A 12,025-nucleotide genomic window follows, 5' to 3' on the forward strand; every position below is an offset into this window, starting at 1 on the left:
GATTATAATTAGCAAGCAGTCAAATTTTAATAATACCTGAAACCTAAAAAAATGTAAATTTTATTTCATCACCAGGAGTATAGTTTTGCCAAGAACTGATTGTGAGACAGACATCCAGACTTACCCATGCTGTACTTTGCCTTGCATTTTATTCTTTTTAGTATTTCATAAACCTGAAAGAGATTGGACAACATATGAACTAAATATAATTCATCATGCTGCTTAAGAAAATATTCAAGTGTAATTTTTAGTAACACTGAGGTAAAGCTTATCTGCAATAGCAATAATGATCTCAAACACATTCATAGTTTCTGTTTAAGCCAGAATGGTTCAGGACACTAGTGCAGGGCCTCTGTGAAAACTCTTAAACAATAGCCACTGAGCATAATGGATTGCAATGCAGAAAGGCCCATCCATCCATCCATCCATCCATCCATCCATCCATCCATCCATCCATCCATCATCTAGAGTCAACAATTAGTCTAACCCCAAAATGCATGCACTTGGACTTGGAGTACCCAGAGAAACTCAGACAGACAGGGGGGTGGGGTTGGGGGGGGATACACATTCCACACAGTAAGAGCCCAGTGTTGAGCAGGGTTTGAACTCAAAAACTTTTTGTTGTGAGATGACAATTGAGATGATGTCTCACAATTAAGAATGTTGACTAACACTCAAGGCCAAGGTACATCCCCATGTTTGGCCATTTTAGTAATGACAATGCTTTTGATATTATAAATCTGGCAGCCCTACATGTCTACGTGTTATGTGAATCAAACAAAAATGTTAAACAAACAATGGACTATTTTTAAATTATTGGAATATCAAACATTAAATATTTGACAGAGAATAGCATAAAAATGCATCTGATGATGGTTAAAATATCTTCCGACATAGCTCATTTTATTAAATTCACCTCTTAAATCATGATATAGTCATCTTGCTTACATGACAGTATTAGCTATAAACATTACTTTAATATCAACATTAGTATTAATATTAGTCATCCTGGCCTGGTATTACTTGATATTGGATCAAAACCAAATTTGGTGATATTGCCCACACCTGCTTCCTTTTGGAAAAATGCCCCACCCCAAACTATGACATCACAGGTGTGAAGTCATGGTTGTATGACACCTCAGTTGTATGACACCTCAAGTTTAGTTTGACAAAGACATTATGAATTAAAAAAATGAATTAATTATTTAATCAACATTAATTAAAGTGGCCAAGTTTGTGGGTAATGGATGACAGATGAATTCATGACTCATCCTGGACTTTAAAACAGTTGCCAGGTAGTGCTTTCAGCACCTTCCATCATGATACACAGTACAGCTGTGTGAGAAATCTGTTAGCAAAATATCCATAGTCATGCATAGATATTTTGGTGGATAGATCAGAGACAAACTTCAGGGGACTCACTATTGAACTCCTAGTCTTGCTGTCAAAGAAGCAGTCTTTGTCCGAGAGGTCAAACCTGCCAAAGCCAAACAGAAAAGTAGACACACTTCTGTTACACTGTCAATGTTAACACAGAGTTTTTGAAAATAACTTAAAATATTGTGGCTCGTTTTTTTGTTGGGTGTTTATTTAATCTTTCAGCCCAGATTTTAGTTTCACCAAAATGTTCTTTAGTCTTTAAATATTTAAAATATTACATCCAAATTCTGGAATAATGTTTAAAGCACAGCAGGAATCCAGTCGACAGACTTTGCAGAAATATGAAATTCAATTTTCAAAAAATGTTGAATGTCACTGAAAGTTATTTAAAACCATTTTGCCTCTTGTAGCTCTTTTGCCATTACTGTCTACTGTCATTACAGCTGTAAACATCACTGATTCTTTTATTGTAGGTATACTTACAGGTGTTGTTTTTCCCTGGAAAAAGTGTGTGAGAGGTGTTTGATGTTTTTGGGTTGATGATCCTCAACATGAGGGTGGAGAGGATCCAGAACTTTACTGACAAGAGAGCTGATCTTCTCCACAAACCCCCTCGACTGCTTGACTTCATACCTCTAGAAAACCCCACAGAACACATACATTCAACAAATAAGAAGGATACAACAGCAGTCTTTTTAAGCTTGTCACCAGAATGGCAAAGTAAAATCTGTTTATCTAAGAGGTTTCTGATGCTAGTACAATTACATGAAGCTTGCTGGAGTTACTGGGTTTAATGATACAATTCAATTCAAACAATTCAATGTTTGCCCTGTGACTGGACATAGAAGTAAACTGCTACAGAAGCTGACTGGCCATGCATGTTTAAGGGGATGCTACTAGGGGGCTGACTTAACTTTCAAACCTATACAGTAAGGCCACTGTCAACCAGTGCCATGCAAGCATTTCACCTGGAAGACAAAGCCTTTCCGTAATATACTGTACAGTGAGTGCAACCAGTGCAAAGCAGTACACATACAGACAGTTAGTAACAATGTTAAATAGTATTATGGGTTGCTTCTTTCTTTATTCAGACAGACAGAGTGGGAAAAGCCAGAAAGTCTTACCTTCTTGGTGGGAATCTTTAGCTTCATGAATTCTGCTTCTCGACAGAGAACGTTCCAGGGAGCATGAATCTTCACAAAGCCCACCCCTGGAATCTTGCTCTGAGTGACATATAACATTAAAAAACAACTCACACATATTTACTGTCACCAAGAATAAGAAAAAATACTTTATTAATAGAACGTTGCAACCTGCATGTTAAAGATAAAAATGAAAAAAGTATGTCATGTCAAGTACTTGGTAATGAGAGTGGTGTGAACAGGTGGGAATGCCATTCATATAAGAGCACCACACCAGTTGTTGGCAAGAAGGTCATTTGATAAGTGTCAGAATCATGTCACTTCACTACCACTCTGGTGATTTTATTAGCAGAAACAGTACCAGGGAAAAGGCTTAAAGCATAAATAGACAAACAACACAATAACAACACATATATAAACCAAAGTCTGGAAGCCCACAGCTTCTGACCAAAGCCTACTACTTTATGCATTTTGCAGTCACACCAAAATCCCTTTGGCAAAATGTACGCAATGTGGCCAAAATCTCCTGAATGAGGGGCCAAAATAGTTGGACATTGAAAAATCTTGCTCTTTCTTATGTTGGACAACATGTGCCTATATGCCAATTTGTCTGGCCTTGTTTCACATAGACATGAATGGGAAGCAGCAAGTGACTGTAGCATTACACTTTATTTTACTGCTACTTCTGGTGATATGCATTCTTCTCACTTAATGTGCATGCTTGTGCATGCTGAAATTGTCAATGTTCTCCAACACTGTCAGCTGAACAATGAGGCTCAGAATGACACAGCATGTGTGTTGTTGGTCTATCAGTTCTGCACAGGTAAGTGGATTGTATCACAGAAATATTTATTTGTCAAACACTGATTTAGCTCTCTATTAATTATTGGCCCAAAATCAATACACCTGTGACACCACTGTAAAACAAACAAACTTTAAACTGGTAATGACATATTTGCATCACTTTGTGAATCCAAGTTTGAACCCAACAAGGATCTCTTCAAACTTCTTCATAAACTGCAGCTGTTATCATGTAATAACTGCAAGATTAGCTGCATTACTAAATATGCGGAATTGGAGTCTGAAATGAAAAAGGCTATATTTGTAAAGTGCTTACAGAGGGAACTGAAAGATGCTTGTGTAATCTCACTGTTGGGCACACCCCTGCTGTGCTTGATACCCTAAGAACATCTGGTTACACCAGGGCTGTATTTTCCTGCCAGTGCCAGGGGCTGGCCATACAGAGCTTTAAAGGATATGATTTTAAAGACTGTCTGAAAACAACAGTCAAACACTGTAGATGTAGATTTGGCATGCGATAATTACACCTGATGTTCATGCTGTTTAGATATCCCTTCATAATGCTCCTTTATGTGAGTAATAGGACAAAATACACAGCCACTGTTTTTTCTAAGGAGAAATGTACTCAAGCATTGCCCTGCCACTTACATCAGCAGCCTGAAGGCCAGTGCATGCGTCTGTGTCCACATGTTCACATGGGTCCATATGGTTCTATGTAATGTAAATTTTCTCATTTACTTATGCTTATGTCCATGTCTGTACTCTGTATTCCTACTAACTTTGTTTTCAGCTCTTTCTGCAGAAGTACACTGGGCTCAGTGTGGTTTACTCTGCCACCATTGGTAGACTAAAATCTAAAAATTATTGTTTGCAATGGCAGTTTGCATTTGTCCTTGAACCCAGTTTCAGGAAAATAGGAATGAAGACCTTCTGTGTAGTAACAGCGGCCGAAGGTCAGCCATTTCAGGTCACTGCTGCAGAGAGCCTTATTTTCTATTTATATGCTGGCATTAGGACATCTTATACATAGACAGAATATCGGTTTACACTTTTACGCAGAGGATACACAAATATATTTAAGTTGCAACCTTGCAAATATTTTTACAGAAATTGTCTGCCTCGTAAATTCTTGAAGACCCTCAGAAGTGGATGTCTCCTAGCTTCTTATATTGAAGTATAGTCAAGATTGAAGCCACATACAAACTTGTATATAATACTACTAATAATAATAATAAACAATGAGGAAAAAAAACACCATTGTATTTTATACATTACCTTTACATATGCCACCATTCTGCTAAACAGAAGCAAATGCCCAGGCTTGTTTAGATAGAGGAGAACTCTTTGCCCAGGTATTGTACTTATTGTAACTGTATTAATTGATGGTGATGTGGATTAGGCATCAGCCTAATAGGGGGTACTCCTCTCATTTGAATGGTGAGCTGATTTGTATGAATTAATCTAGTGTCTGAATATATGTAAATGCATTTACATTGAAAACTGTTAAGTGTAGACAATTAGCTAACATTACCAAAAATGGACGCTTGATGAAATATGAAGGGGGATCTCTAATGTGTTAATTTGTATTACAAACATTTGGATAATCGGAAATAGTGTTACTGGGTATAACCTGAACATAAGTCAGTTTACAAACACAACATTGATAGGACTTAGGAAACTAGCCAAGAAAATAAGACCCAGTTCCTAGTACACTAGAATCATCCTTAAAACACATACAGTAGCCTAGTACTGAATTAATTTCTGTAAATGAAAAGTCACTGATGGCAACAGCTCATGTCTACATTCACAACACATGTGATCCTACTGTGCAAACTGAAGTCTGTACTATAAATGTGTAAAAGTGTGTCTACCTCAAGTCAGGATATGGTAAGAATTTAACAGAGGAATTGGTTTTAGAACATCCATCCATCCATCCATCCATCCTTCCATCCATCCATCCATCCATCCATCCATCCATCCATCCATCCATTCAATTCAGTTTCAATTCAATTAAATTCAGTTTCATTTGTATAGTGCCAAATCACAATTCAATCATTTCATGGCGCTTTACAAAAATGTGGCGACAGTGGAGCGGCAAAACTCCCTTTAACAGAAGAAACCTCCAGCAGAACCAGGCTCCATTATCCATCCATCCATTATCCACACCTGCTTATTCCTATTTTAGGGTCACAGGGATCTGCTGGAGCCTCATATTTAGGAGAATATATTTCAAATATGTATTATTATATTACTTATTTCATAAGCCTAAAATGAGTTGAAGTATGTGAACATTATGCTAGTGTGTGAACTCACATCTTCATCTTTCTCCAGCTCCAGCCCCATGTCTCTCAGTTTTCCCTCAAACTCCTGCCTCCTGAACGCCTTGTGATCCTCATGGCTGTTGTAGGTTTCACCCTCACAGCCCAACTCCACGTCAGCCACACGTGTTGATGGCAGGGACGATGAGTCTCTTGTCTTTTGTGCTTGGTGGCGACGGAGATGTTGGTCACGGTTCTTGTGGCCACGACGTAGGCTGCGGGCAACAGCATTTTCAGTCAGGAGGTACACTGATTGTCGACTGGAACGGGCCCCTCCTGGCTTCTTCAAGTGGTAGGTGAGCACATAGTCGACACGCCGCTCACCGTCATGGAAGTACAGGCCATGCTGGCTGTGGGTGTTTTCCTCTGGGGTTAGGGCCTTCAGCAGCTGGCAGCATGCAAATGGGAGAGGGAAAGGTGAGGCTTTAGGATTTTTGTTTATGTGAAGAGTTTTGTTTTCATCATATGATATGGAACCACAGGTGATTATTGGATTTTCAAAATTCAACATGATAGATGTTGATTAAGGAATAAACTGCTACATTAAATAAATAAAATTGCTACACTACTGAATGTCAGACCCTTCATATTTAGTGCTTAGCCTAGGTAACTGGTCAGGTTGTGTGTGCTGACTGTATGAAGTAAGCCAAGCCCTAGGTAGGTTCAGTACAATAAAGCAAGTAAGTCCACTGAAGAGGGAAACAATTTAAAGAAGCTCATGCACTGCTGAAATGAAAGGAGTGCACACATAAATTATTATAATTTTATGATGCTCCTGCTTTGTGCCTTTATCTTTGGGAGGTAGGCCCTTCCCTGGGTCATGCCCATTAGGTTTGTGAGCTGCAGTTTTGGATTCAACCTTACTTCCTGTGTACAGTTTTATTACTTGCACTGGACATTGCTGCTGGATGTAACTTGTGAGATGCAGATTGATTAAAAAATGGATTGAATTCCAATCATTGGGGGTGTTTACACAGATAAAGCTCATATTCCATTAGAATAATGTTATAAATCAAAATCAATCAATTTAAGCCTCTCATTAGATTCTAGATTCTGTGATTGGATGTTAAGTTCACTATTTGTTTGACAGCAGAAGGAGAGAGGAGGACAGTAATGGAGACAAGTGCAGAGAGCAGGTTTGAGTCACCAGAAAGACTTGTGGGAGAGAGTATAGTATTGAGTATAGTATAGAGTAGGCCCTATGTAAATGCCACTTTTTCCTTGGGGGCTGAGCACCCCTTAAGATCTGATACTACAATCGCCCCTGGTGCTGTGACTTCTGAATTACTTTCATATTTGAAGAACTTGAAGGACCCAGAGACATGATGAAGGAAAGTTATGAATCCAGTCACTAAAGGGCAGTTCAGTGTTGTAGGGGGCAGCTGCACTCACTATGGCACTTCAGGACTATGACACTTGAGAGTAAATTGTACATGAATTATGAGCCGTGTCATGACCTTTGCCTAAGACAGTATTTTCGCTTATGAAGTATGGCAGCAGATCAGAGGGAAAGTGCCTACAGATCAAACTACAAACAGGAACCAGGTTTTAAAAAGAAGATCAATTTACTTGTCTTGAGTAGGGTTAAGTTCTGGTTGCTGGCTCCTTTTTGGATCCAGTTTGTGGGTGGCAAAATAACCAGATTACCTAAGCTCTGAATCTAACACGTCTCATCAATGTAGAAAACATTACATAACCACTTCTCAAAATATATGTTAATGTAGAGAAGTGCTGGGAAGAGGTTCTGAGGATCCTGACCCTCTCCCTTCTAACCAATCAGTGAAGGCCAAAGTCAGGGGTGGGAACTCACACCTGTCACTAAATACACAAATGTGATTTGGATGCATTCTTCCCACATAGAGGTTTCAGTCTACTATTAGCTGCTGGAAGACGTCACACAGGCTAGGTGAAGGGCTGAGCGGAGTGCGATGGAGCAGGGAGAGGGAAGGCCCTGATTTTCAGAATTTGCATATTGTAGCTTTAACATTAAGCTACAAGGAAACTTTGCTGTTGTCTGATTAATGTGTTCTATGAAGCCAGCAGCCTGTACTCTGAAAAAGCAGTTTGTGAGAGAAAAAACAAACATTATACTGTTATAATTTTTGTGGGATAGCACATCTTCTTCCAAAGAAAAGATTGGATCACTTTAATTTTAGGAGCATGTACTAGTTACATTTCTATCCGATGTCATATTAATATTGTATTCTCATTCAATAGTACATCTGTAGTTCTAGTATTTGCATCATGATCATGAAAAGGAGGTGCTAAGATCCGTTTGCTGAGCTTTCATTGCAATGTGCCTCAATGATTTCATTAACAATTCATAAGTGTCTTTTGATCTCGCAGAAAGTGTTCACAGACTTCAGCATTTTGGTATTTAAAAGAGAGGTGCAACTGAAAAGTGCTTGGTGGTATTATGGGAAATGTAGAATTTTTAGACTCCCTCACAAGGAACTACAAGTCAGGATGAGTAAATCAATTAATTGTATGAATGTGCAATAATAATCCAGTATAGTATCTCACGTCCAGACTATGAATTGGCACTTTAATATCCCTCAGTGTCTCTACTCAGAACCTCTGCCCAGGTATCCTCAAACTGTTGTATGCATTTTATTTGGTTTCAGTATTTGTACCAAAGGATTCTTTTTATACCTTCCTGCAAAATTGTTTTTTATTTCACATAGGAAGCCATAGCTCTCAATGGTTAAATGTTAAATGTCTGAACAGTTGCCAGCAGCAAAGATTTCATCAAAGAACAAAATTATGATAGAACATTCCAATGCAGCTATTTGTACAGCCCTGACCCAGATAAACTGTTTGTTTTGGTGAAAATTCAGCAGTATAGAGTGACAGGATTGGACAACCTGGCATGTGGGCATTCAGGTTCTACTAGCCCATTTGCTGTTGTATCCATTCCACATGTTTGTCACGTTTGGAAGTAAAAATAGCAATGTAATTTAAAATTAGAAACCAAAAAACATCTGTCAGCTGTCACAGTACTAATGTCACCAAAACAGCACACCGGTATGGGGACACTCTCATCATGCACATTGGAGAATGCTCCTCTCCAAAAACCAGCGATCAAAGTCAGGTGTTTAGCAACACAAAATTTTTAACCACAGTTTCAAATTTTAAAAACAGTGGCTTGATGCCATGTGTCATCATTTCATGTCAAGTAAGTCATTAAATCACTTTGGTTTTAAAGAAGAACAAAACGAAAAGAAGAAACCAACAAAACAGTCTTAACACAGGTTTCTAAAACCACTTCTCTAACTATTTGTGGATGTTGTTCCAGCTCACAATCAAAAGTTCTTTGTTAGTTCGTGCATGAGTTGTGATCAGAACTGATCTGAACGTGTACAAATGATCCATAAAGGAGTGCCCTATGTCTCTTTTTTCCTTGCAATAATCCTGTCTCTCTTTTATGAGCTTTTTGCTGCACAGACCGCCAGAGAAGTGTCACACATTGGCTGCTGCTGTGTGCACGGTGAATTCTCCTGTCAATAAGCAAAATGAACATGTCCTTGAGGAGGAAGCAGCGAGGGTGCAGGATGACAGGTCATGAGCAATATCAGGGAATGACTTACTACACTGTTTACCACTCTGTGAGTACAAAGGCAACAGTGGGAATCCCAAGTGCCTAAATGGCCAGAATCTTGTCAGTTTGAGGTGAACACTAAACAGTTGGCTAGAAATCAGATGCTGTCTTCAAGAATATTTCACTTTGGTTAAGTAATTTATGTTTAACGTCATTTTTACTGGGTGCCATTGTTTTGTTTTGTTCTATTGAACTATATGTTTGCACAAGTGAGACATTTATTAACGCTACAGATTTTTTCGTGTTTTTGATGGCTGCACCACTCCATGCAATGGAAAGATCTGTCTCATGTTTATTTATATCCTCTCATATATAAGCCTAACATATTTGGTATCTTTTGAAACACAATTCCAAATAAACTTTTGTCGGTCGGTGACTGAACATTATTGCTTGACTAGTGCACGGGGAGGTCAGTGAGCTGATAGAGGTTAAAAGATCAGATTATAAATTCAAACAATTTGTTCCCCTCATATTTTGGACAGTGTTTCTATAATATGCACAAAATATGCCCTATAACAGTGTTAGTGGTCAGTCCACACAGTCCAAACAGATTCCACATCTCTACCTGAACAGATTTCATTCACTAGCTGTCCTGCCTCCTTCTTCTCAGTCTCAGACACTCACCTTGAACTTGCCATGGAAGATGACATCTCGGAGAAAATGTGGAGCCTGTTGCTCAGACCTGGAGGTCGAGGACAGGTCAGCTGCAGCGTCTGTTTTCTCATTCATTGTGAAATCCTAGCACATTGAAAGCAGAGACAAACTGATATGGTGAAGAGTTGTTTGCAAACAGAATAGTCCAGTTTGTGTTCTTCTTCTCTCTACATCTGCGTCTCCTGTTTGATATGTCTTGTTATATGATAGTGTCTGGCATTAAAGGCCCCTCCCCTCCCTCTCCTTCTTAATTTCTTCTGACTTGCCGCTTTTCTGTAGCTTTGGAGCTGGGTTTCTGTCTCAGTGGTGTGGCTGAAGTGAGCCTACAGCCTTGTTACTTGAGAAGTCTTCTGTGAGCCAAGATCTAAACTTAGACAACGATAAAACGCTGAACACAAGTTGCCCTCCCTCTCTCTGTCCCTGCTCAACTGTAATCACTACAACATCAACCACCCTAATACACATCAAATATCTCTCTCTCTCCCACTCCACTCTCTGCCAGTGGCTACTGATCGCTGCAAGGTCAAATGTGATGCATTATATGTGAAAAAAATGACAACATGGCTCATGAACTAAAAACATTCCTGAACAACAAACTCATCAGTCAGTTGGAGATTGTATGCTACATGATATCAGGGTGCAGACTGAAAGAACTACTGGTCAGCGCTGAAGACCTTCAGTGATCTGGTGACAGACAGGAGCAGTGGCAGTACTAGAGAACAGAGATGACGGGTGGAACTTCTGCTGTAGTGGGCACCCTGTACACCTCTCACAACACACAAACCAGGAGGTTACAGGTGCTGGACCACCACCAGTTACTGTGCCCCAGTCTACTTTTACGCCACTGGCAGCTTTAACAACACAGCAATCCCAGGCAGTGGTTAGGAGTTTATAACAGAATATCACTGCTTACTACTCCACTAGTCACAACCTACTGGACTCAAGAACAAGACTACACTTGAATACTCTTTAAATTCTGCTGTCTTAAAAAGCAGCTGAAGACCCTGTTGCTCAAACAGGCTTTTAGTTGGATGTGGTTCTTTATGGGAGTTTGTTTTATGTCATTATGTTTGCATTTGTGGACGTGTTTTTTTGTATTACATTATAAAATTCACTTTACTTTTTCTGTGACATTTTATTGTGAAGCACTTTGTGATTCTTTCCGTGAAAAGTGCTCTATAAATAAACTTAACTGACTTACTTACTACCTTATGATGGTCTAAACCCTGCTCATGTTCCCTGCTCATGAATGCTTTTGTTACTGAAAATGCATCTATAGTGTGCTCAATGGTCATGCCAACTAAAATTTGCAGAAAAAGAGGTATTAAAAGGCTCTTGACAATGACAAAATGTATGTCACCAAACAAATATACTGAATAAATCTTACACTTGCTGAAGGTATTTATCTCAGAGGGCTCATAGGGTTCTGCTTTTCTCATGTGCCAGTAGCACCTAATGTGGCTAATGCTGGAATAACACGCAAAAACATAGTTCAATGGATTTGCAGAATCAGCTGCTGCTGAACTATTCTTGTGAAGTTGCCTTTTTGTTGTTAAGAGACAATTTGTTGATTTTATTGTCAACCCATCAATCCACCATACACAACTCCACAGAGGGGATTTATTTTCATTTTTGTGGGGGGCATGGTACTACATGTACAGTAAATATTGCAAACAAGGTAGTCAATATAAGGTGCAAAGAGGTGACAAGTGCAAAATTTCAGCAAAAGGTAGGACAAAAACTGTTAACATAAAACACTGGACCCTGTCTGCCCAGGAGAAAAAAGCTGTTAAAAACTCAGACAAAAAACAACCTTGTGTTGAAACAATATGGAGGACTACATACCAGTAAAATATGGAATACTATCTAGGAAGTCCAGTTTGAGTAACAGATTAATGCCTTAAACATCAGATGGGTGACCAAAACACTGCTCAACAGTTATGATCACTGACTGGGTTTTTCATCCCTGCAAGACTATTGTAGTGGCACCTACTTTATCTTTTCTTTTGCCGATCATGAGATAAAAGAGGAAATACATGTATACATGCATGTAATTCACCAAAAATGTATGCTTGCATGTGTTTGATTGGTCAGCACAGTGCAAATGTTGATCCGAGCTCATTCCAGTGGGT

General features: G+C 39.1%; 1 protein-coding gene across 3 annotated transcripts in view; it reads right to left on the bottom strand.

The window, feature by feature from the left end:
- LOC113132479 (anoctamin-1-like) overlaps positions 1-10,282 on the bottom strand; it is a 36,887-nt gene extending 26,605 nt beyond the window's left edge. For 2 of the 3 annotated variants that reach the window (XM_026310572.2, XM_026310571.2), the window contains exons 1-6: positions 9,864-10,278; positions 5,637-6,029; positions 2,505-2,603; positions 1,864-2,015; positions 1,423-1,477; positions 125-173 (exon numbers count right to left, since the gene is read on the bottom strand). In XM_026310572.2, coding sequence (XP_026166357.1) covers positions 125-173; positions 1,423-1,477; positions 1,864-2,015; positions 2,505-2,603; positions 5,637-6,029; positions 9,864-9,968 — 853 coding nt within the window. In that variant the 5' untranslated portion in view covers positions 9,969-10,278. Of the gene's footprint in view, positions 1-124; positions 174-1,422; positions 1,478-1,863; positions 2,016-2,504; positions 2,604-5,636; positions 6,030-9,863 lie in introns of all 3 variants that reach the window. The other variant, XM_026310573.2, reaches the window with a different exon arrangement.
- Positions 10,283-12,025: the final 1,743 nt, after the last annotated feature.

The sequence above is a fragment of the Mastacembelus armatus genome, chromosome 6 (assembly GCF_900324485.2).
Source record: "Mastacembelus armatus chromosome 6, fMasArm1.2, whole genome shotgun sequence".
Lineage (NCBI taxonomy): Eukaryota > Metazoa > Chordata > Actinopteri > Synbranchiformes > Mastacembelidae > Mastacembelus > Mastacembelus armatus.